Genomic DNA, 26,505 nt, shown 5'->3' with positions numbered 1-26,505 from the left:
GATGTTTCATCTCGAGATGACGCTTGAGTTTTGATGGTTTCATTGACTCTGCACTCAGGACAGCATGGCACAAAACACACTGTGGTTTCTCGATGCCGTCGTTGACGAGCACAATGGTGAAGCCAATGTTGAGGAAGCATTCTGAGTATCTGTGCCGTTTAGCCATGGACACAACTCACCTCTACTGCTTACTTATCTCCTTGTTAAAATAAAATAAAAATGTTGAATAATGAACGCTTCGGCAACTGTAGATCTTACACTGACTACTTGTGGGGGGGTGCAGGTAGAGTAATGATGGGGTAAGTATTGGGAGGGAAGGGAGCGTGGCCAGTCACGCGATTCGTCATCCACCAATCAGCAACGGACATGTGACTCACGTGTCGACAGCGAGCACACACACATTTAATCACAGCTAAACAGACACACAAGCATACGTACATGCGCGTGCACTCACATACTCGCTACTCACTAGTACACACATACATACAGTTGCAGACACATACACATTTACACAGGCACGCATACATACACCCATAATATCACCTAATGACATTGAACTAACGTAGCACACGTTTTGCTTTGCACCGAAACAAAAAAATGTAAGAGCATGAAAATGTAATTGATGAAATAAAATTAATGTTATCCCAAGCTACTTCTAACAAGGCTACGCGACTCCCCTGCCAATCTTTGCGACCCCCTGCCAAGGCTCGCGACCACCGGTTGGGAACCACTGATTTAGTGCATCATAATTATTATATATATATAACAATATTTTGAGGTTAACATCTAAATTTCTAGCAATATTATCTGTAATTCTCATTTTTTATAACTGCTATTTTTACGGAGTCCAAATGATCCGTACCAATAAAATTACGATCAAAATATGAATATTTTTAGTAGTAGTAGAATTTATATTAAAATAAAACCTAAATTTATCTATTTTTATAGGACGCTATTTTCAAATTTTATATTTATGCCACAGCTCAATAGGAGAGAGGTACGTTTGAAGACTTACAACGCTATAAATCGGGTTTCGTTACTCAAGATGAGCAGAGTACAGACAGCCCATTATGTAACTTTGTGCTTAACTTGAAACAAACATTTATGTTTCCTACAATATTCACATTTTTCGTGTGATTTATAGTTCGGAATGTTTTAATTTGTGAAATATACTGAACCTGATTATTTCGCGTGTTCATGATATATATATATATATTTATTACTTCAGCCCCTCAATATTCTGTAATCACATTTTATTCACTTATTTCATTACTTAAAAATAATGTTATAATCTTTAGCTTTATAGTATTTTTAAATATTTATGCACAAGAATAAGTTTAAGTCCGCATTCTTTACTCAAATTTACATAAATATTATAACACGTGCTTTCTGTGTGATTAAGTGTAAATATATAACAAAGAAACTCAAGACCCGAGATGGCCAGATGGCTATGGCACTCGACTCTTAATCTGAGGAGCTCTGGTTCAAATCCCTGTCTCACCAAGCATGCTCACCCTTTCAGCCGAGAGTAGCGCTTTTATGTAACGGTCAATCCAACTATTTGTTGGTAAAAGAATAACCTAAGAGTTGGCGGTGGGTGGTGATAACTAGCTGCCTTCCTCCTGGTTTTACACTGCTAAATTGTGGATGGCTAGAGCCGATAGCTCTCACGTACCTTTGCACGAATTCCAAAAACAAAAAAGAAAATAATCATTTTTCACTTTTGTAGTACGTCAGAAGAAAAATGTTGTTGTAAGAATTATTGATTCTGGAATTATCGTATTTAATAAAAATATTTAGTTTGTAATACTTCGAAAACCTATTTTACAATTTACATAAATATTGTTCAAGTTCAATTCTTATCAACTTATTTTTTAGATTTTCTCGCTGAGAAGTTTGCTTTCTTTAATCCAAATAAAGTTATAATCCTTATTTTTGGTAGTTGTGTGGTTTTTTAATTTTCTTTTTTCTTTTCAGTTATGATGTTATAAGATGTTCATATGCATAAACATAAAACCTTCTTAATAGTGTACGTTGTGTTTTCCTGTTTATTTTATATTTATACTTCAATGTATGAAAAAACAAGTAAACAACATACTGATTAAGAAAACCATTTAATAAACAGTTGATTATAAACACCCGATAACAAAAGTATTAAGAAAAATAATAAAATATTAACAACGAAAAACCTAAACCTGAAAGTAGAATTAAATATGTACTTTTTCTATGCTATTTTAAAGTAGTTACCATAAACATTTTGAAAACAAAATATATTAGTTTAAATGATATATTTATGTATTTAAAATCCAAAATGACTGAAGTCGTTAATACATTTTTTATTTATTTTCAATTTAATCTTTAAAGGAAGTTTCGTTTATAGATAAATAACATTGTTACTTGTAGTAAACTTTGATATAATTTCAAGAGCTGCAGCAAGTATTTTGGTGAGAAAACAGTTAACGAAACCTGATTTAAAGTTAAGAGACAGAATTTTAATAATACCCTTCAAAGACATGATAAAAAGTTTTCCAATTCGCGCATTCTTGCCATTAATCTCAAGCAAAATATGAACTAACATCTAAATTACCCAGTATTCAACAGTTAACTTAGTCAAACATCTGTGTAATGAGTAGAAATATGATCCACAAGTTACAGAACCCAATATTCAACACTTAGCCAAATGCTGAGTAATGAGTAGAAATATGATCCACGAGTTACAGTACCCAATATTCAACACTTAGCCAAATACCGAATAATGAGTAGAAATATGAACAATATGCACATTTGATGTTAAGATAAAGGACATATAATTGATTGCCAAGTGGAAACTAGTCCTGTTTTGAAAAGTCTGGTTATTTTCTGGAGTTCGCAAGCAACTATTTTAATGTATCTCAGACGGCTGGTGTGGGTACTAGCACATTCCAGCCGGTATGAGATACATGTGTGTGTGTTTTCTTATAGCAAAACCACATCGGGCTATCTGCTAAGTCCACCGAGGGGAATCGAACCCCTGGTTTTAGCAGCCTAAATCTGTAGATTTACCGCTGTACTAACGGGGCACCTCAGATACATTTTTATTTCAAGTGAGTTTCTCGTCATTAAGAGAAACTATTTTAATGTGTAACGATATATTAACACAAGATATTTACAATTTGTTTTAAAAATAAACTATATTTTATCTTTTTATTTTGATTTGGCTCTATCGTTGTAAGATCATAATGCTTGTTCGTACAACAGTCATCAAGAGAAAAAGTAAACCATCCGAAAGCCAGATTTTGATAAATAGTTCGTACTGCTAAAAGACGTGCAGAATTACTAAACCATGTCCTAGGTTTTGTCTGAGCTAAGCTGCTAGACGAATGAGCTCTGTATAAAAGGTATTTACACTAAGAAAGTTGGAGAAATTAAAACACGAATTTCCAACCTTAACAGCACCATATAGACATTTGATCTAAGCAACCAGCCAGCAGCATCTACTGAGGCATCAAATATAGGATTAATGTGAAAATAAAAATAAACAGTAATTTAAAAAACGCTTCTTAATTAATGAGTCGATTAAGCTATTCCAACATTTTTTTATAATTATTTAGAAAGAAAGAATTAGATAGCTCGATGTGACTTTGCTATAAGAAAACACAAACACACGCAGACAATGCTAGGCATTAATATTAAATGCATTTTAAGATATAATAATAGACAACTATGTGTTTCCTTATAGCAAAGCCACATCGGGCTATCTGCTGAGCCCATCGAAGATAATCAAACCCCTAATTTTAGCATTGTAGATCTGTGGACGTACCGCTGTACTAGCGAATGGCGCTATACAAAAGGGAAGCAAAAATAAATAATCAGAATTTCAAGCTGCATTATTGTTAAGTAAAAAAATGCAGCATAGTAAAATAAACCTAATTAAGAAAAAATTATTATTCTATCAATTGTAAAATAACTAACTTTTCTACAATTCTTTTAATCAAGATCTGGGGAATAAAATATTAGTTTTAATATAAGCGAATGTTTATTTTTTTAAAAATCCATAGAGGTTTACATCTTTCAGAAAATTGAATGCTAAAAAAGAGCAAAATTGTTATAAGGAAATCAAGTCGTTTAATTACTTAACGTGCATTGTTCAGAGTACATCTAACCTTCTTGTTCTAATTCGGATGTTTTACCCTATTACACAGCTTTCTTCTTGTACATGGTGATTGTACGTCTAAACTTCAAGTTTCTATTTTCATGGCCAAGTGGTTGGGGCACTCAACTCTCATGACCGCGATATCGCATCTCCGTCACATCTAACATGAACGCTCTTCCAGCCGTAGGCACGTAATAATGTAACGGGCAATCCCAATATTCGGTGGTAAAAGAGTAGCACCAGAGTTGGTATTGGATGGTGATTCCTTTCCTCTAGTTTTACGCTACTAAATTAGGTGCGGCTATCCCAGATAGCCCTCGTGTATATTTGTGCAAAAATCCTTAACTCACAATTTGTTTTTATCCGCCGCTTTCACTGCGTACGTCATACGTCCCTTATGTGAAGGTGTGCAAAACGACGGTTTTTTGTTGATGTACGCGTCTATAGTCTGTTAGCTAAACCTGTAAATTTATATGCAATACACAAATAAACCGACAAGTTTTGGTTTGTTTGTTCTTGAATTTCTCGCAAAGCTATAGGAGGGCTGTCTGAGCTAGCCGTTCCTAATTTAGCAGTGTGATTCTAGAGAGAAGGCAGCTAGTCATCTCCACCCACTGCCATTTCTTGGGCTCCCTTTTTACCAACAAATAACGTGATTGAAGGTACATTATAATGCTCATACAGCTGAAAGGGAAATCATGTTTCGCGTGACTGGGATTTGAATCCGCGACCCTCAGATTACAAGTCGAGCGCTATAACCAGTTGACCTTGTCTGACCCCGCCCAAGCTCCGCAATCTGTGTATAACCGTTCCTAACCCTAATTCGAACTGATACTCTATGATACACTTAAAAAGCTAGTTAAAAAGCATCTTTGCACTGCAAACTATTACTCGACTCTATTGATTGAATAGTACGATTTGAAAATAACTCTTATAGTTCACCGAAAGTGCAGATCGCATTCTTGCAACAAAGGGACGCATACCATGAACTAACTAACTGATTTACAGTCTGGACACGCAAACCAGTAGACTACTACCGCCCCTGTTAATATTATTTCCAAGTTATTTTAATCAAATTACCATATTGTATTTTAACCATTCGCTACCAGCATGTTCCACATATTTCATCACATTAAGTGATTTTGTTTCATTTACGACTCTTAACATAAAGAAATAAACAACACTACTGGCGAAATAGGTTATTTCGAATGCAAGGTAAATAGAGGTATACATCAGTAGTTTGTGTAATTCATTTAGAGACCTACGAGCAATTTGGTGCAAAAATAGAGTGTAAAAAAAGTGTTAAAACCCAGATGGAGTCTTGATTGTATTGGTGATTTTAGGGTAAAGATTAAATATCGTAAGGTCCTCTTACCTTTTAGTTTCTTGAACTCTAAAGTGACGTCATAGAAAAAACTCTTCTTTTTTTTCTGACAGTAACCTTCTTCTCTGTTAATTCTTAAAATTTTGCTTTGCACCTTATTAAAACAAGGAAACGACTTTCATATGAAAGTAAAGATATATCTGTTGTGTGCCCACCACAGGAATCGAAACCTGATTTCTACTATTACAAGCCCTCAGATAAGCCACTGAAAGGTGACTAATATGAAGACGTTTTCTGGGTTGTATATCAAAAAATACTCTAATTCCTTTTAGACTGCATTCAAAACTAGTGTATTTAATTAAGTGCAATTATTCAATACAGCTGCTTCGTTAATTTTATTTACCTTCATTTTAATTAGTGATTCTTGATAAACCTACACATAAATGTAATGATCGGTAAAATTCAAGCAAAAAAAAACTTTATTTTGTTTTGAGTTTACTTTCTGATTGGGTGTATGTATTACAATTAACAGCTTTTACAGTAAGAATAACAACAAACTATACCCACTGTGAAAGTTATTAATTGCAATAACTATTCTAAGTATACTGTCTCGTTTTATGTTTCATATTCTTAAAGTAAAAGTTCAATAAACTTTTTTCTCTTAAGAAGTTACATATGATATGAGAATGTTTGGTTTTTTCATTTTACTAAACGGGAAAGGTATTTCAAATAACCATTTTTTTCATGTGAAATAAATCTAAAAGCAAAGGATAATATTTAAACAAGTCTCTTAATTACGACCAGTGGGCTAGTTCTATAACAAGGTTTTGGATTTCGAAGGTGGCAAATCGGATTCGAACCATGCGATGCCACAAAATATTCTCTGTAGTTTAATTTAAGCTGTGGGTGAGTTATACGAGTGAAAGTCAACTCCTTAACATGAATGGTGGATGATAGGGTGTTTCTTATTGACTGCCTTCTCTCTTAACAATAGTTGAAAACGATAGATGGCAGTAAATACCATTAATATTTTACCACAAGTAAAATATTTAATTCTCTACAAAATTACAAAAAATAAAATTCTCTTTTAATGTTCACAACATACATAAGTTACGTAATTGTCATTTTACCTTTCTTTGAACAATAACTTGTGATTTCCTTTTTTTACTAAACGAAAACAAGTACTTAATCTACTATAATCACAAAAAATTAAGAAATTGTCTTTCATTTGATTTTAAAAAGCTGTTTTTGAAAACACTAATCTTATTTTAATCATTGCAGGACAAGGACATGAATATTCCTCATCTGCTGGTTGATTCTCATTATCAGATGTCTTTTCAGGTTGATTTGACCGCTGTGAATCTTGCAATAAAATCCGAAGACCTAGGCTCCTCCGATTTAGACTGATTTGAGCATATGTTTGCATGCTTTTTGCCTCAAATCTGAGATCATATGGCTTAAATCTTAGAACTAGGCCCGGCATGGCCAAGCGTGTTAAGGCGTGCGACTCGTAATCTGAGGGTCGCGGGTTCGCATCCCGGTCGCGCCAAACATGCTCGCCCTTTCAGCCGTGGGGGCGTTATAATGTGACGGTCAATCCCACTATTCGTTGATAAAAAGTAGCCCAAGAGTTAGCGGTGGGTGGTGATGACTAGCTGCCTTCCCTCTAGTCTTACACTGCTAAATTAGGGACGGCTAGCACAGATAGCTCTCGAGTAGCTTTGTGCGAAATTCCAAAAAGCAAACAAACAAACAATCTTAGAACTATATACTATATGCATCAGGCCACTAGACCTCTTTGAAGTTCTTTAAGGCTTTTAAAGTACAGAAATGTTTACGTTATGATGATTAGCTGAGACAAGATACAAATAGCTTTCGTTACGTCAGACTGAATCATTTTTCTTGTTAGAGTTATTACACTCACGTTCCAAATATTTTCACAGAAGTAGTTTAACTGGCCTACATAACTTCTTTCTGTTTCAAACCAACTGAGTGCTTTTCTTTGCTCCTTAATATCAATACAACTTCTGCACCATTTCAAAAGTAGGATGTTTCATCTTCATCATGTTCTGAGAAGATACTACTTCTCGTTTGTAAGATGTTTATGGCTATCGATGTGTTCCTTACATGTCTCGAGAACATCGAGAATTTGCTTCTTTTTAAAGCTGGTTACGGGAGGAGTTGGTAACTTTACTGATAGGCACTTCTTAAGGTTACTGAAAAAAAAAACAATACAAAAAGCATTCTTGGGACCTTGATTCACGGGTTGGAGATAAATTTTGTGGTAAGGTCCAAAAGCAAGTCCCAACATGTTTCTCTGAAATTTTCTAAAAGGGCATTCATTGTCCAAGACCAGTATTTTCAGAAAATAATAACTTTGTATATGCTTTACAAAATGAGCAAATAAACCTTAGTGTTTTAATGTGAAAATACACAATAGATACTGCTGTCATACGAGCAGAAAATTGTTCTTTAATGCAATTCATGTTTTCAGACAAACAGCATCGCCAAAAGAGAGCAGAGCTGATGATATGGTATTTCTGTTTCTTACAAGAGAAGAATGTCACGAGTCCGACTGCTAACTTGACTAACCCTTTCATAGAAGAATATAAAGAGTTGATTAGCATTATAATGTAAACAGTTATACCAGAGACGATCAAACAAGAGATATACAGAAGGAATGAAATTGCTAAAGAACAGTTTTCCAAGTTAGTTGTAGAAGTTCATAGCGGGAAAAGTAAATTTGGAGCCTGTAAAGAGAAATTGCAATTACAAATGTGTAGGGCATTGGCAGGAGAAACAAAATTCGCTGTGGTGGAAGACAGGTAGCTGTTTTCGCAGATACTCATAATATCAAAGACCAGACATTAAGTAGACTTAAAAACTCTTGGCTAATTTAACTGTGGAGTTTCCATCACTGTTTGAAGCTGATGGCTAATTAAGAGTGACTCAATGCCTGATTTTAAAGAAGCTATTTTGATGAAATATTAGAAGTACAGACATCGAATAAACCGCACTGAATCAAATCGTCCTCTGAAAATGCAGAAAATTTCGTAAGCAGTATATATGTTCTAAACATTACTTATTTTACAGTACTTGCTGGAAGACTGAAGCTTCTTACCACATTATAGATACTTCAAATATTGCTCAAATACACATAGACACTTCAAACATTGTCTAATACATATGCAGTGTCTTCTATTATATGTAAAGAGGAAAGAAGATATCACCACTTACCTTACAGAAAAGTATTTCAACGTGGACAGAAATGTGGGAGACATCTAGTTACAGTCTAGGGACACCATGACAAAACTATTTATATAAATTCTGATTATCTTGTTAGTGAGTGAGATGACGCACAGACAAAATTACTTGTTTAAGATTGTTGACTGAAACATACAATCAAAGATTGTTAACTAAAACACACAGTCAGAGATTGTTGACTGAAACATACAATAAAAAACAATTCACAATTGAAGGTTGTTGACTGACACCCACAGCGAAAAACAGTTAAGTGAAGCCTATACACGAACGATGTGTACAGCCGAAAACACATGTAATCAAGTTCTCCACATAAAATACACAAAATTAAGGTGATCAGATGTTCACAAACACTTAAGACGTACAACTATTTACACACGCTCAATTATTAAGTGTTGCTTTAGTCAAAGATAGAATCAGAATTTTTTTAGTAAAGTCGTTTATTGAGGATGATCAATCATAGGCAAAAATGCAAATTAAACAAAATTAGGGCGTTCAACTAGACTCACAGACTATCAAAGTTTGCATCAATACCCATTCAATTTCAAGACGCTCAGCTGAGAACATTCAAATTTAAAGCGGACCGGGTGAGACCTGTGATTATTGTACCAGGATTGTGAATCCGAGATTCATGGTTCGCTACCTGTTGCCGTAAAAAAAAACCACTTTAAGATTTGAGTACTCCGTAAAAGTGACAGCCAACTTCCAGCAAACAAGAATGGCCCAACAGTTAGCGGTGGATGCTGTTGACTCTGTACATTATCTTTTATCTATCAATGTCATAGATTTGTGTGGATTTGTGCGAATCCTTGAAAGAAGCAAATAAACATATTTCAATCTAACACTTCAGCTTACAAAACCTGTAAAATACATTTGCATCATATCGGATGGGTGCCTAATCTCTTCAATGAGTGCGAGTAATTAGGATTATAACCGTTAGTTATTCTTAAATAATTTTGAACTTCTTACGTATTCTTTAAACGTATAAAACTCGCCTTAAGACGACGCTTTTTTCTCAGTGTCATTTTTATGACCACTTGGTGTCCGATACTCAGTAATGTATCTACGAATTTGAGAATCTCTTTCAAAATTATTCCAAATTTCGAAAAATAAATGTTCATCCGAGTAAGATGACTGCTTTTATGTCAGCATTTTGTAGTGGAGCACTCCTCACCATCTTCTTCCAAATGTCGTTTTTGTCACGTGTTTAACAACAGCAACAAAATTCACACCTTTAGATCGACGCAAAGAAATGAAGAATAGAGAACCACTAATATTTAGAGAGTGGGGGGTAGAATCATCAACAACTCGATATATTGGAGGAGAAATTACTTAAGAAAGACGTACTTCGGGTTGAAACAGCTGACTTGCGTCTCAAAAAAATAATTCTTCCAGTTGTTTGACGATTTTCTATTATCAAATATCCGAGTAAGACAGCTGCGAGACCAGCTACGATGACTGACCAGCTGACGGAAAGATTTCTTGGTGTGCTGGAACAACTAAAAAAACGGGAGTTTTGGAAAAAAATGTATTAAATCGTTGGAAACAAACTTATAATCAATCTTGCCATATTTGTCAGTGTATAAATAAATTTGGCAAGCACTTAATTCCGACTGAATCAAATTAAACGCCCTTTATTGTGTGCATTTGACTGTCCCAATTATTAGTTTATCCAGTTGGCTGTCGTAATTTGTATTTTGGCCCATGACTGGTGATCCTGAATGAATGCTTTATTAAAATTTTTCTGATTCCGTTAGACTAACTCCACACTTTAATAATTTAGCGCGAGCCTATACAAAGCCCAGCAAGTGTGTGTGTGTACAGCCTTGAGTGTATATGTACAGCTGACCGCTTTACACTTATCTATTTTATGTGAACGACTTGATTATGTGTTTTCAGTCACACAAATTGATCATATATATGCTTTACCTAATTGCCTTTGGTGTGTGTTTCATGAGAATCCTGAACTACTAACACATTTAGATTTAATTAAAATAAAGTTTAGATTTTTACACCTTGCACGCTCAAAAATTATAAATAATTTTTCACCGTTCCCCTCCCGCTCTTGTGGCGTCCAGAGTGCTTCTGTCGGCCCTTGAAAATCCGAGGAGAGAGTGTGATTTTCGTGCCGGACCGTACCCATATCCCCAACAGGTCTCCAAGGTGAACAACCTCTAGTCAATAGAACAATGTCGGTAAGGAAAGTCAGCAAAATGTATCTGTAACCTTGGGACAAGAAACTCAAGGTTCCCGACATAATGATCAGATGGATCTCGAACTTTTTGACCAATAGACGGGCTTTCAGGCCCATTCATGCTTAAGGCTGGTGTACCACATGGGTCCGCTATAAGCCGCTGTTGTACATCACATACGTCAATGATGTCCTGTTCCCCGAACTCCCGTACACTCACGCGCCATAATATGCAGACGACATTGCAGTTTGAAGCACATTAAGCGATCATTCTCTAGTAGCGGCTAGTAGAATTCAATCTTCGCTTGACAATATAATGACTTGGTATAACAGGTGGCGTGTTGCCTTAAACCTTAACAAAACTCAAATAATTATATTTCATCGAAGCTTCAAAACGAAAAAGAAGAATATTACAAAGACCAAACCTACTCTATTAGACACTAACATTAAATTCACTAAATCGGTTAAATTCCTCGGAGTCACTTTTAACAGGGCACTACACTGGACAAAACACTTCTATAGGATTTGCAAATCAGAGAAACGAGAAACTCCGGGTCACCTTCCTCAGACGGATGATGGCACTTATAAATGAATCTCAACAGACACCATCACAATCGTTTATAAAGCGTGTATTAGGCCACTCATAGAATATGGATGCTGGTCACATGCACTACGTCCAGTCACCTCAAGAAACAATTACAAAGTATACAATACCAAGCAATCCGTACAGCATACCGGTTGCCGAGGTATACCCCCTCAAGCTATTTAGATTCCCTAAACATTCTTCCTAAACTTAGTGAAAGAATCCAAAATTTAGCTAAAAATACTACCATCCAGCCAAAACAAGAAACACACTAACGAGACAAGTCCCAACACTCGCTGAAACACGCGCGCCCACCAGTCTCCCTGTTACATAGGTAATGTTTAGTGTCTTAACTACATGTGCTCTTTCTTTCCTTTTTTCAACGAAAGGAACCCTAACCACCACACCCATTTTAAGCATACAGCTCAGGCACTCCCTGAAATAATCAGAGCCCAGGGAGTGAAAGTGGACTTTCTCGGGGTTCTCCTGTTTCCTCCACATCAAAATCTTAGCGTAGGATCTACGGATCTCCTGCTGCCCTGAAGGACCGACTCTAACTCCCATATCAGCCGTTGATCTCTCTGACACTGACTAGTCGGTCTCTGTCGTTTGTTTTTCTGTTAATGCTTGTTTCCCCGCAAATTTCAAATTAATGTAATTTAACCAAACATGTCGGGTTCTTTTTTCCGGGTAGCAAGATTTAAAATTTTTCTTGTGCGGGGTGATTATATATGTTCCCAAGCTTAAGCCAGTGACACATAACTTAAGCCAGGGATACATAACTTTAAACCGAAATACCTGTCACGTTTTTTCTTCTTTTCTTCCCCCATATCAAAACCTTACATGGACTTGTCGTTAAAGCGCTCGACTCTCAACCGGAGGATCGGAGTTTGAATCTTCCTTCACCAAATTTAATCGTCTTTTTAGCCGTGGGGTAGTTATAAAGCGACGTCAAATCCCACTATTCGATCATATTAGAGTAGCTCAAGAGTTGATAGGGGAAGCTGCTATCTAGCTACCTTCCCTCTAGTCTGTCATTTATAAACTAGATAACCCTCGTGTTGCTTTGTTGGGAATTCAAACCAAACGTTTTCCGATGTCAATTTCAGGTCCTTTCTACGTATTTTATTGTTTTAAACCTTTATTTAATGCAAGAAAAAGCATCTTAGAAAATTCTTTTAAAAACCCACTTGGTAATTTTGTAAAGTTTCGTTCAGGTATCTTCATAGGAAAAAAACAAGAAGAAAGTATTCAATTCATTCACTCGAATATGTACATTCCATTCCAGTGCATTTTATACACATCTTTTATATATATACATATTTCATCAGTGGAACAGTTTCCTGTTTCATTTGTGCTTTTACAGGCATTTCTGAGTGGCTACAATAAATAACATGTGAATGAAATAACTTGACTGAATTTAATGGATGGATCTAGTGATAAAAGATATATAAGCACACAGTTTTACACTAAGAAAATGCACATTCACTTAACTGTCTTTATGTACACGTATAGCAAATAATAACCATAGATCAACGGGTGAAATTTGAAAGAAAAATAATAATAAATTCCTCACTGACTATCCATACAAAGTTGCAAGTGAAACCTTGTCCCTACATCAATATTCAGATTGGTATATTTTAACTAAACAGCTAAGTTAATAAATATATCATTTTAAACAGCTATACTAAAAGATTTCATCGCTCACGTACGTCAGATGATCAAAGCCAGAGAGAAAATTGTACAGGGTATAGAAATAACAAAACACTCATTTCAAATATTAAAAGCGGGTTTTTTTCTTACCTGGTGGATGAGGGGGGGGTGTGGATAAGACATACAATGTAGACAAATCTAAAATGAACCTAAAATTAAATTAATAAACGACATTAGCTGTGGGAGGTGGGAAGAACAACGAAATTTCAAGGGACCGGCCTCCCTGACCTCACACACACAAACCTACCTCCGGCCATGAGTAGATGTGTTTCATTGGCTTATGGAGCTATTTGTAAAGAGCCAATTGCTACTAATGAAACAGAAAAAAACAAAGAGATATAAATCAATAATAATAAAAAACAGACCATTAGGGATAACATTATATATATACGTATATATGTAGAATTTGTTTTCCAAGCAAAAAATAGAAATAACAGTTTACCCCCCAGAGCTGCTGCGTATTCATTCAAATAGTTTGTTTAAAATTACTTAATAAATAATCAGGTAAACCAGCTAAAATAATGTTTATAGTAACGTAACGTAACATTCTAAACTTCTTGACTTGTGAAAAGTGTTTGTAAATCAGATGATTTTGTTTCTCAAAGTCCGTAATTTTAATCTACTTTTTCATTATTTTACAGTTCCAATTTATCTGTCGTAACCCAGAGAAAGAAAGCTAAAATAGCAGCCAATAATATTGTTATACACATAATTTCAGTCACTGAAGTGAAATTTCGTAGTAATTACGAACGCACTTATTACAGCATGTCTTGCAACAACAGTTCGTACAATAAAATTAGACATTTACGAACTAATATCTAATGGCTTTACTTGCTTGTCAAGTAGGTAATATGCCAAACGTTTAACTATCACATGCAAAAAAGAAATACTTCAGTAACTTAGTAAAGCTTTTAAATAAGCATAAAAGCAAATATTTTCTAACCTATCTGTCACAATACAAGTAGTGAAAGACAATTCTTCCGCTAATCAAATAAAAAAAACAGATTGAAATAATGTGTCAAGAGTGTGAGATATTGTGAGATATACCGCTGCAAAACACAAAACTAGAATCATTAGTGTATCTTATATAAATGTAAATTACAGCTCCCACTAATATCCTTCAAGGCCCAGCATCACCAGGTGGGTTAAGGCTTTCAACTCGTAATCTCAGGGTCGCGGGTTCGAATCCCAGTTGCACAAAATATGCTCGCCCTTTCAGCCGTGAGGACATTATAATGTGACGGTCAGTCCCACTATTCGTTGGTAAAGAGTAGTCCAAGAGTTGGCGGTGGATGGTGATAACTAGCTGCCTTTTCTCTAGTCTTACACTGCTAAATTAGGGACGGCTAGAACAGATAGCCCTCGTGTAGCTTTACTGTCTATTACTTTTTTTTTATCAAGTTCTTACCTAAACCACTAATCACAAGCAAAACAAAGCTTTGAAGTGTCAAAATATTCAAATCTTTTGAAGATTTATTTTGAAGTTCTACGTGTTCTTACTTGTCGGCGCTACACTGATAATGATGTTTCATTATTCATGTCTTGTTTCTGCGTGTTTCAGATCTTGATACTGATAATGATGTTTCATTATTCATGTCTTGTTTCTGCGTGTTTCAGATCTTGATACTGATAATGATGTTTCATTATTCATGTCTTGTTTCTGCGTGTTTCAGATCTTGATACTGATAATGATGTTTCATTATTCATGTCCTGTTTCTGCGTGTTTCAGATCTTGATACTGATAATGATGTTTCATTATTCATGTCTTGTTTCTGCGTGTTTCAGATCTTGATACTGATAATGATGTTTCATTATTCATGTCTTGTTTCTGCGTGTTTCAGATCTTGATACTGATAATGATGTTTCATTATTCATGTCTTGTTTCTGCGTGTTTCAGATCTTGATACTGATAATGATGTTTCATTATTCATGTCTTGTTTCTGCGTGTTTCAGATCTTGATACTGATAATGATGTTTCATTATTCTTCTGAATAGATATTTCCAACGTTTCCGTAGCTTTGCCGTAGAAATTTTCCTTTAAAAATATACCGTTTGCATTTTCTTTACAAATCACGTATTTATATTTTTATATTTCTTTGTGTTTATGTTGAAAGCACGAAAATGGGCTTAATATATTTTATTTGGATTTGTTTTCAAAAATATAATTTCGTTTTGGCTGACAATCTTAGTATTTCAATTAGATTTCAATATTTTGGTTTTGTTTTCTATCTACACACAAATATGAATATTTTCGTAATTATTGAATTATTTGTTCTGTTAATGAAAAGGTAATTCTTAAATAGTTCTTAAATAATTTACAAATATTTAAAAACGCCCTGTTTTCGTTTTCGATTTCACTTATACTATTCTATATTCTGAAGGAGTCCTAGTCAAAATTTTTAAAATTCTTTGAAGGATTTTTAAAGCAATTCGGGTGTTCGAACCATTGAGGAAGTAGGAAGCCAACCATAGTCACGTGTATGACGTTTTGCACCACGTGCATGGCCTCCCACACATAACTGAAATTATATTTTTAAATTACCGTCAATTTTTATCTCTCTTCTGTAAATATAACAAAAAATAAAAATATATATTTGTATATTTGGGAGAACTGTAAGGTATTCTACTATACTCCGGACCAGCGAAATAGGGGGATATCTGAGAAATCTACCCAGGGTTTGCGCAAAATTTACCGAAATGGTTCGCTAATATAGAACGATATAAATTCTATATAACTGTCCAAGATATGCAGAAAGTCCATAGAAAATGGCCTGGTAGCATAAGAACAACACTTGGTAATAGGAAGAAACAAATACACTGGTTTATTTTTAGTCCCCGAGAAGCTGATATTATTTAACCCTTCATTCTCAAGTTTTTAATTTTTTAATTCCTTTAAATTTTTAAATTTTATTTATAATCACCTTAACAGTGTATTCATTCCACAGTCTGCCTGCATTGACCCATTTTATATTATTTTATTTTATTTTATTTTTTACACTTTGAATGATGGAAATGTTACTTTTACTTTTCAATTATCCATAAAACTTTTTTTTGAGTAACAAAACATATTTCTTTATTATGTATCGACTCCAGTTCTCAAATGTATCTTCGACTCCGTAAAGACGTCATCGTTACTTGCGCCCAATAATTGAAGTTTTGTGTCGACGAGAATCGGATGTATCCAAGACAAACTTACAGTGCAATTAATATTATTAACTATAGGGTATATGCTTTCAGAAGGTTCCGAAATTAAATTTATAGTAACACGATAAAGCTGTATACAAATAAATAAATATATATATATATACATATACTAAACTCCGCGTGAAAGGGAAATTAGTATAACTTTAGATAGTAGCCACTTGACTAACAACCATACGCAGCCGTAACGTTAGAAACTTTAGCTGGGATTTGAGCCTCATTTAATTGTATGAAACTACAGTTCTGTGGTGTTTCATTTACATACACAACGTGTACATTAACTTTAATCTCATTTCAATGTAAATTTGTAAACTGATGAAACCACAGTTAATATCACAGCAATCTTCAAAGAATAATTTTGTAATACTTTTAAAAAAGGATCTTCTTTCTTTGTTTGTAATTAAGTACAAAGCTACCCAACTGGCTATCTGTGCTTTGCCCACAGGTATCGAAACCAGGATTATAGCGTTGTAAGTTTGCAGATACCGTTGTGTCACTGGAGGAGGCTGAGGGGACGGCTCTTTGGTAAGTAACATGTTAAGCTTCGCTTTTCTATGAAAGAAGCTAAAATACTTGTAAGACCAGTTGCAAATATGGTCAATGGAAAGCGAACCCAAAATTACCTAAACCTCACATCTCATTTGGTGATATATGGAATGTTAAAAAAAAAAAGATTGAAACGGATGTGACGTCATAACTACAGATGCATATTTATATTACAGTAATGTTGAATGATGATTAAAGTTTGATATCCTTTACCAAAAATTCTTGCCCTTTCAGCCTTTAGGGCGTTATAAGGTGACAGTCAGTCCCAGAATTTGTTGGTAAAAGAGTAGCTCAAAGTTGGCGGTTGACGGTGTTGACTAGCTTCCTTTACTTCTAGTTTAACACTTCTAAATCAGAGACGGCTACTACAGATAGTCCTTGAATAGCTCTGCGATAAATTCAACAAACCAACGAACAAGATGATTTGAACACACTAAGCAACCATGTTACCATCTGGTGGATGTTTATAAAAAAAATAAACCTACGTGATGGAATAATTATTTGTTTCTTGAACATTTTAAATAATGGTTCCTCTAGACCATGTGAACAAAGTCAGGTAAACTGGCATGATGGTGTTAGGGATCTAGTAACCTAAGATATAAAAACACGTATAATTATTCCTTTGTACAATAATTGCAATTTTTTCTTTCTTACCTAGGAAGGTCGAAACGTTGCTCTCTCTTTATCTATAAAAGTGTTAATTCAGCTGTTCTGAGATACATTTTTATTTCAAGTGGGTTTCTCTTCATCACGAAGCAGCTAAATGTGTTTCGAAATGTTGTGAAAAGAACAGATCCATAATCACTGGCCTACTGAACAGTAAAATTCCTTCATATACATCCCTTACCTAACTTCAGAAAAATGGGCCCGTCTGTTTAAACACTCTGTTGTTCCAATGATCGGGGAACATAGTTTACTTGAAGTTACCGCTAAGTTCGATAATTCCTTTCTTAAACCTCGTACAACGTGTTACTTCTAGGTTCTATTGGTACTTCACCAGTATAAAAAGGCCTACATAATAATGAATAATATCCATATTACAGAACAAAAATTCTGAACAATCATGTTCCTACCTATTGAGCGTTAAGTCTAAAAGATGTAAGAAAATTAAAAACTTTCATTAAGATGAAACATAATACGTGTTATAAGTGGGACTGGTTTATAGGCCTGATATTCGACTTTCGCATATCCGTCTGCAACTAGATGCTTATTCCTTATATAAACTCTTGTATAGAGAATACTGTAGGATTAAAAACAAACTCTGGAACTATCCATGATGTATTTAGTCTTAGAACAATTTCGACAACACGTTATTGTTCCTTTCTCTACAGATTTTCATATCTTCTCTTAGAGACAAAAACAGATCAATAGACATGCTTAGGGAAATTAATATTATTACTACAATTTAACCCGCCGCCAATTTGTTTTTATTCGTTTAGTTAAAAAAACAGATGATTTTATGCGTTTTAATCATATAAAAGAATTTTCAACTAACTAGTCACGACACGGTTAATAGAAGGTATTGTGGGAAAAGTTCTACTATAATATGGTTAAAATGAAAATATTAAAATCTCCGATGTTTCACCAGGTTAAACTGACATCAAAGGACTGGTCCATAACTTTTCACCAGTTTGAACTGACATCAACCGGTCTCTAACTTTTCACCAGTTTAAACTGGCATCGAGACATCGGTCTATGACTTTTTACCAGGTTAAACAAACATCATGACATTGGTCTCTAACATTTCATCAGTTTCAACTGGCATCATGATATTAGTCTCTAGCATTTCATCAGCTTAAACTGACATCACAAAACTGGTTCTCAAAAGCCGATGTTACCAATCAATATTTAACGTTTTATCAGGTCACAAGATCGTCTTCAACTTTTCATAAAATTAAAATTGTCTCTTGTTTTAACTCAAAATTATATTGTGTAATTTGAAATACGTTTCTTCGTAAAAATGGCTCTCAAATATACAGAAGTGATAATACACATCGATACAAAAAGTAAGAGACAGATAAGAGACAATACATGTTGAGGAGGAAACTCGCTTTTCTTTTTAATTACGAAACCGTTTCGTACGATGTTTCCCTTTACAAAAAACAAAAATCATCAACTTAATGGAAAATTAATAAGAAAGTCTCGTCAAAACACAGTTTAATAACATTACGTTTATCTTTAACGTGTATCATTTGTCTTAACTGTTAATTATTTTTCACTCTCGTATAGAGATTTTAAAAAACTGACAAAAAACTATTCCAATGGCATAATTTCTACGATATTGTCATGATAATATTGTCATGTACGAGCAGAAGGCTGGGGAAGGGGTCAGACACCGATAGATACAGCTATGTTATGGAACTGAGAAACATCTTCGAAGATGAAAGATTGCTATGATTAAATGAAGTAACGCATTTGGTAAGATAAAGGATGGGACAATACACGTGATTTACATTGTTTTTGTGATAAAACAAGATAAATCCTTAACAAAGATGGAGGATATAATTTTAAGTTTGCTTTTGTTTGTTTTTCAATTTTGCGCAAAGCTACACGAGGGCTATCTGCGCTAGCTGTTCCTAATTTAGCAGTGTAAGACTAGAGGGAAGGCAGCTAGTCATCACCACCTACCGCCAGCCCTTGGGCTTTTCTTTTACCAACGAATAGTGGGACTGACCGACACATTATAACGCCCCCACGGCTGAAAGGATGAGCATGTTTGGTGCGACGGGGATTCGAACACGCGACCCACAGATTACAAGTCGAACTGCTTAACCAACCCGGCCATGTCGGACCTTGAGAGTGAAGGACTGTTTTCATACAAGATTTACTCACTTCTCTGCAATGTATTTGCACATCTTTATGCACGCTCTTTTCTAGAAAAATTAACAGCAGCTGGAGATAAAAAGTAGACTATTCTAGTGTTTTATTTAAGGTGTAGAACGCTTTAGGTTGCCAAGCTTGCGTAATTTTAATGTTATTATCATGTTGTGTGTTGTTGTTTTCTTATTAAGCACAAAGCTATACAAAGGGCTATCTGTGCCACTGAAGAGTGGGGGACGGTATCATCATACACATGTTACTATAAAAGCTCAATCTGTTTTATATTAATTACACAAAAACTTGTTCTGCATATCTCCAAAATTTTCCAACTTGAAAATGTCCACACATTTCTAGAAAGTACATTACTGAACACACGCTTTCAAAACATAACTAGATATCTCAGTTACCTTTATCTACTTATCAGTTTAAACTGTTCAGTCGAGAAATGGTTACCGTCTGCAACATTAAACTGTAAGGCCTTCAGAATGATTTATCATCATTTCAAATCTTCACAGGTATCAAGAGATGTTCGTCTAGAACCAGTTTTCAAGGACAGTTGTAAAGGGAAGATCTAATGTCGTAATATCAGCGATTCGCTAGCGCAATAATCGACCCCTTATCACCAGCAGCAAGCATTAATAAAGACGAAACAGGCACCTAAGCATGGAAACCCATCAAATAAATTTTGGAATAAAGATTTAAATATCCTCGAAATTATCTGGATCTTTAATTAGGTTTTCTACTGTTTAATTACTAATAAGCAGGGAACTTATTTTTAACTGTATAGAAATGTTATGGAGTTGAGAGACATTTTAATAGACCTGTTATGTGTTTTAGGCTTAACTACAAGAGTTAATCACTTGTACACATTTATAAAGAGGGTACTTTTGATAAACAAGTTATCACGCCCGATGGATCCATTGTACTTCTGAAGACGTATGACTTAAGAAGCTTCAAAAAGTGTTGAAGCAATATTTTAATCGAAAAGTACATCGATTGTCTCTTCGTTTAGCTGTGCTTTTGTTTGTTTTGAATTTTGCGTAAAGCTACACGAGGGCTATCTGTGCTAGCCGTCCCTAATTTAGCAATGTAAGATTAAAAGGAAGGCAGCTACTCATCACCACCCACCGCCAACTCCTGGGCTACTCTTTTACCGACGAATAATGGGATTGACAGTCACATAATAACGCCCCCACGGCTGAAAGGGCAAGCACATCTTGATGTGACGGAGATTCGACCCCTCGACCCTCAGATTACGAGTCGAGCGCCCTAACCATCTGGCCAAACTGGCTATGTTACTCATAAGTCAAAGTTATTGATAATTCCCACAAAACAGAAACAGAAAGAAATTTCTCCAACATTTACAAAAAAAAGACATTATTTATCAGGTCTTACTTTTAAAATCTTTCAGGTTTTATCAGGCTAACGTACTAGGTGTTACAGTCATCAGATGCAGAAGTTATGTCCTTTATTTTTATGCGCAAGGAAATAATTTGAGACTCAGGTTTTCCATTTCTCACGCGACCAGATGAGTAATTTACCAAATAGCGCATTTTCATAAACAAATTACCGTTATATTCATACCTTTATATGAAAGAGCGTCGTAACATTTTAATTTGTAATAAGATATTTTTCACTCTGTAGAGATGCTCTTTCGTAACTTGTCGAAAACTTTCCACGCCTTGATACCGTTTCCCTCTTCCTTCTAGAAATGATCTTTTAGACATTATAAAGATTCCATTGCTGAATAAATCATATGTGCTTACTGTAAAAAAAACCAAAAAACTTACAGATGTCCTCCGGCGGGAAACTTACAGATGTCCTCTGGCGGGATCAATGATAAGACTGAAGGATTAAGATGCTAAAATTATGGTTTCTATACGCGCGGTGGTAAAGCACAGATAACCAGTCGTGCATTTTTACTCCTGACAACAAACAAATAAGCCTTACAGAAATAAAACCTGTAGCAAGTGTTATTTTAAGTTTTTCTTTTTTGCGCTGTCCGTAATTGTGCTGTAGTGGACTAGCTCTTTCACAACGGGTCAAGGTTCAAATGTCATGTCATCGCATTTGTTGACTTGCATTCAAAATTTTAATGAAACATTATTTTATGAATTTATGTGAATAAGTCTAGACTAAAATTCTAGATTATAATTCAAACTTTAATATTATATATGAGTTAATTTCTCGATTTAAAAGTAAATATAAAAAAAACAACACATATAAACGTGGATTTTAGTGAGTCACGCGTATATTATATGCAACACTGTTTAAAATCAGATGATTTTTATGTCAAAATACCAAGACTATAGTTTCGTATAAATTAAGAACTCAAATAACTAATATCAACGAGCTATAATATGAAATAAGAACTTCATATCTTTTTATTTTGCTGAGATGTGGCTGATGTACTGAATCGAACATGGTGGGCCCGTTCAACTCTTTTCATTTTTTGGAACGGTCCCTCATGTACACTTACTTCAATATATAACATGTGAATAACCAATCAACAGCTTGAAATATCCCCAAAGTGGTTTTCTCAGCCAATTTAATATTTGAAAAGGCTACCATGTTCTTTCGATCCAAGTTATCGAGGAGATGCGCTGTGTCCCTAATTTAGCAATGTAAGACTAGAAGGAAGGCAGTTACTAATCACCACCCACCGCCAACTCTAGGGTTAGTTGAATTGACCGTCACATTATAACATCCCCATACTCAAATCGTAATATGAGGGTCGTGGGTTTGCATTTCGTCGCACCAAACATACTTGTCCTTTTAGCTCTGAGGTATATTAATGTTACGGTCAATTCCACTCTTCGTTATTAAAAGAGTAGCCCAAGGTTTGACGGTGGGTGATAATAACTAGTTGTCTTTCCTCTAGCCTTTCACTACTCAATTAGTGACGGGTAGCGCAAATAGCCCTCCTGTAGCTTTGCGCGAAATACAAGCGTTAGCTTAAAGCACAAACAAACTATTTGGTCTATTACTTTAAATTAGAAACGGACAGTGCAAATAATATCCCCCCAGAAGATTTGTTTAAAATTCCAGAAACAAAAATTAATAAAAAGGCATTTACTAAATATTTTAAAGATTATTTTATTCGTACTTGCCAAATCACAGAATTATGATAGTTCTTGTTGGCCCAGTAGGAAGGTAGCTGAAATATTTCCTGGCTAATATTCTTCTATACGTGATAAACGTTTCCTAGTGTTCCTGACAACTGGCACATGAAACACAAGGAATTACACTATGTAACACAAATTTTGTTCCTGGTTTGTTTGTTTTGGAATTTCGCACAAAGCTACTCGAGAGCTATATGTGCTAGCCGTCCCTAATTTAGCAGTGTAAGACCAGAGGGAAGGCAGCTAGTCATCACCACCCACCGTCAACTCTTGGGCTACTCTTTGACCAACGAATAGTGGGATTGACCGTCACATTATAACGCCCCCACGGCTGGGAGGGCGAGCATGTTTGGCGCGACTCGGGCGCGAACCCGCGACCCTCAGATTACGAAGCGCACGCCTTAACGCGCTAGGCCATGCCAGGCCCCAACTAATAAGAAGGAGAAAATACTACAATGAACTAAATGCATTCGCATTCTTCAGTTACCGCTAAATAACGGTGTCAGTTTCTGATACCAGGTGATGGGTACCAGGCTATAAATACTTTTATATGTAGTTAATTAATGCCTATCATATATAAGCATACGAAACACAAAGATATAGAGAAACTCCACGTAAATGTAAATATTCTTATATATCATCATATGTTATCGAAGTAGATCTATAGCATGATGTACCTGTAAACTTAGAACTGCTTCATAAAATTAATTTGAATTTTTAACTTAAAACTGTAAAATGTTTATATGTGTGTGTGTAGTATATTCAAATGATATCATGATCCACACAGATGTAATTTAGAAACTTGTAATTGTGCCTCTTATTCAAAAATCCAGACATCGGACAGAAACGTAAATATCTAATGGCATAGAGTCAAACCGTATCATAAGACCCCAAATCAGTTAAAAAGAATAGAAAATAGTCACGAGCTATGTCAAAATACCAAAAGATATCAGGAGATACTAAAAGGTCACGATACTAAAAGATGCAGATAACAAGGTGATGCGATTGTTTACACAGTGAAGAGAACATTATAACAGATATAGTGTGACGTCAGATATACGAATTTATCTTTGTTATATCGCTGCAACTGTAAACAGTGAGCTAATCACTTTACATAATGGCGCTTAGTTCAGCAAGTGAATATAATTAATACCTGAGCCCTTCGATACTTAATAACACTCCATAATTGCGGAATTGAATAAAAACAAACAAAAACGAATACAGTAGTACGTTGCACAAATTACTACCGTGGTTTCATCGATATCTTCAGGCACAGCACATGACAGTAAATACACACATGTAACATAAATATAAATGTTTTTAGCGCCGATTCTTCATGTTTCTAGCATAAAGAAACAATATTTCTAAATCAACTGATTTACGTTTGTAAATTACGTTTGTTTAACATCATTTACAAGTCTTGAAACTTCTCTCTCTTATACACTATAAACTTCCGATTTATAACATTTGACATAAATTAACGACTTTTTTCAGGAAGTCACTACAACAACAGGATCTGGCCGGCTTATCGAAAACAGCAGTATTTGTACAATAATAAGCCTTCAACTTACCATCGTATCAGCTCAAAATAACATCTCTTAATCTTCTGCCCTAAGGCGGATGGTTGCCTGCGGTTAGCAGGAGATCTGGTCCCCGAAAAGGACACAGACATAGTCTCGTAATCCCGTTGGATTTCTCCATCCATGTAGTTGTTATCCGTCAAACTTCTCACACAGCAAGCCTCTCACTGTTTTGATTGTATGTTTCGCGAAAGGATAACTACATAGTCATCGACTCTGATAACTAGTGCCCTCTAATGACGAAAGTAGATACTAATCGATTTTCTTTCACAGTAACGCGTGAAATATAAATACATGCTTTATCTTCAGTTGCTACATTGTCCTTCTGTATATATTTGTATTTATAAAGCGTCACCAGCTTCACAGACGGCGTAAGTAGGTTATATTAATGGCATTTACGGTCGTGAGCATGTAAATGTTTTGTGATTATAAAGAAGCCAGAAGATAAGTCATAACTTTAATAAATTCCTTAAACTGTCATTCTTACTTTTTTTTTCAGTTTATGACTGAAGGAACAGCTAACTTAAAAGCGGTTCTTTTCTATTTTTTTCTTTCAACATGTCTCTGCATTCTGCCATCTTTTTAAAAGCTCATATCTGCACAAAACAAAAATTTGAAATGATTAACTGGTAAATCTTTCATAAAAACACGAGAAGTGATGAACTGGTAAATCTGTCATAAAAACACGAGAAGTGATGAACTGGTAAATCTGTCATAAAAACACGAGAAGTAATGAACTGGTAAATCTGTCATAAAACACGAGAAGTGATGAACTGGTAAATCTGTCATAAAAACACGAGAAGTGATGAACTGGTAAATCTGTCATAAAACACGAGAAGTGTGAACTGGTAAATCTGTCATAAAACACGAGAAGTGATGAACTTATAAATCTGTCATAAAAACACGAGAAGTGATGAACTGGTAAATCTGTCATAAAAACACGAGAAGTGATGAACTGGTAAATCTGTCATAAAAACACGAGAAGTGATGAACTGGTAAATCTGTCATAAAAACACGAGTAGTGATGAACTGGTAAATCTGTCATAAAAACACGAGAAGTGATGAACTGGTAAATCTGTCATAAAAACACGAGAAGTGATGAACTGGTAAATTCATCATGAAAAGAGGAGAAATGATGAACTGGTAAATCGGTCATAAAAACTGGACACGTGATGAAATGGTAAATCTGTCATAAAAAACAGGAAAATTTATGAACTGGTAAACCGGTCATAAAAACTGAACAAGTTATGAAATGGTAATCTGTTATAAAAGCACAAGAACTGTAGAAGTGGTATATCGGTCTCCAAAATAGGAAAAATGATGAACTGGTAAAATCGGTCATAATAACTAGAGAAGTAATGCAGGTAATACTAAGAGAAACAGCCACAGATGTCTCTGTATGTTCCTCTACCTTCCTTACAGTTTTGAAGAACTTAAACAGAGAACTGTTCTGTTGTAATTTTCTGCATTAATATGAACTACTAAACTCTCTCTACACGAACTCATTCAAAAACCTTATGAGTGAAAGCACAAAACGGAATGTGTTAATGTGCTTTTAATGTTAATGAGCAAATGTGCTTATATCTTGAATTAAATATTGTATTATTGAATAATAATAAAAATCTTGAATATTTAGAAATTGATTTCCATATACATATACACAATGCGTGTGAGAAATGTGTGTCTGTGAGGTATAAATAATTCAGCAAGCGTTACATAATTCCAATTGATCAATTTCATTTGATACAGGTATACCTGAGACAGTAGTTGTTTAGTGGTCATTTACAATTATAACTCACCAAATGCACTACCAAATATTTTATACTAAACTCGAACTTCCATCTTCAAATTATCTTCACCACTTGCCACGTCATATATCAGAACTTCATTAACTTAATTAAGTCTTAGGATATCTTCTAGTGTTTTTTTTTGTTTGTTTGTTTCTTTAGAATTAAGCACAAAGCTATACAATGGTCTATCCGTGTTCTGCCCACTACGGGTATCGAAATCCGGTTTTTTGTGTGTAAGTCCG

At 34.9% G+C, this 26,505-nt stretch overlaps 1 protein-coding gene across 3 annotated transcripts in view; it reads right to left on the bottom strand.

The window, feature by feature from the left end:
• Positions 1-24,648, bottom strand: part of LOC143257630 (solute carrier family 35 member F2-like) — a 215,868-nt gene extending 191,220 nt beyond the window's left edge. For 2 of the 3 annotated variants that reach the window (XM_076516663.1, XM_076516661.1), the window contains exon 1: positions 24,465-24,642. In XM_076516663.1, the coding sequence (XP_076372778.1) occupies positions 24,465-24,598 (134 nt within the window). In that variant the 5' untranslated portion in view covers positions 24,599-24,642. Of the gene's footprint in view, positions 1-24,464 lie in introns of all 3 variants that reach the window. The other variant, XM_076516662.1, reaches the window with a different exon arrangement.
• Between the last annotated feature and the right edge of the window lie 1,857 nt (positions 24,649-26,505).

This window comes from Tachypleus tridentatus, chromosome 7 (genome assembly GCF_004210375.1).
Source record: "Tachypleus tridentatus isolate NWPU-2018 chromosome 7, ASM421037v1, whole genome shotgun sequence".
In the NCBI taxonomy this organism is placed as follows: domain Eukaryota; kingdom Metazoa; phylum Arthropoda; class Merostomata; order Xiphosura; family Limulidae; genus Tachypleus; species Tachypleus tridentatus.
This window is presented reverse-complemented; position numbering and strand designations above follow the sequence as displayed.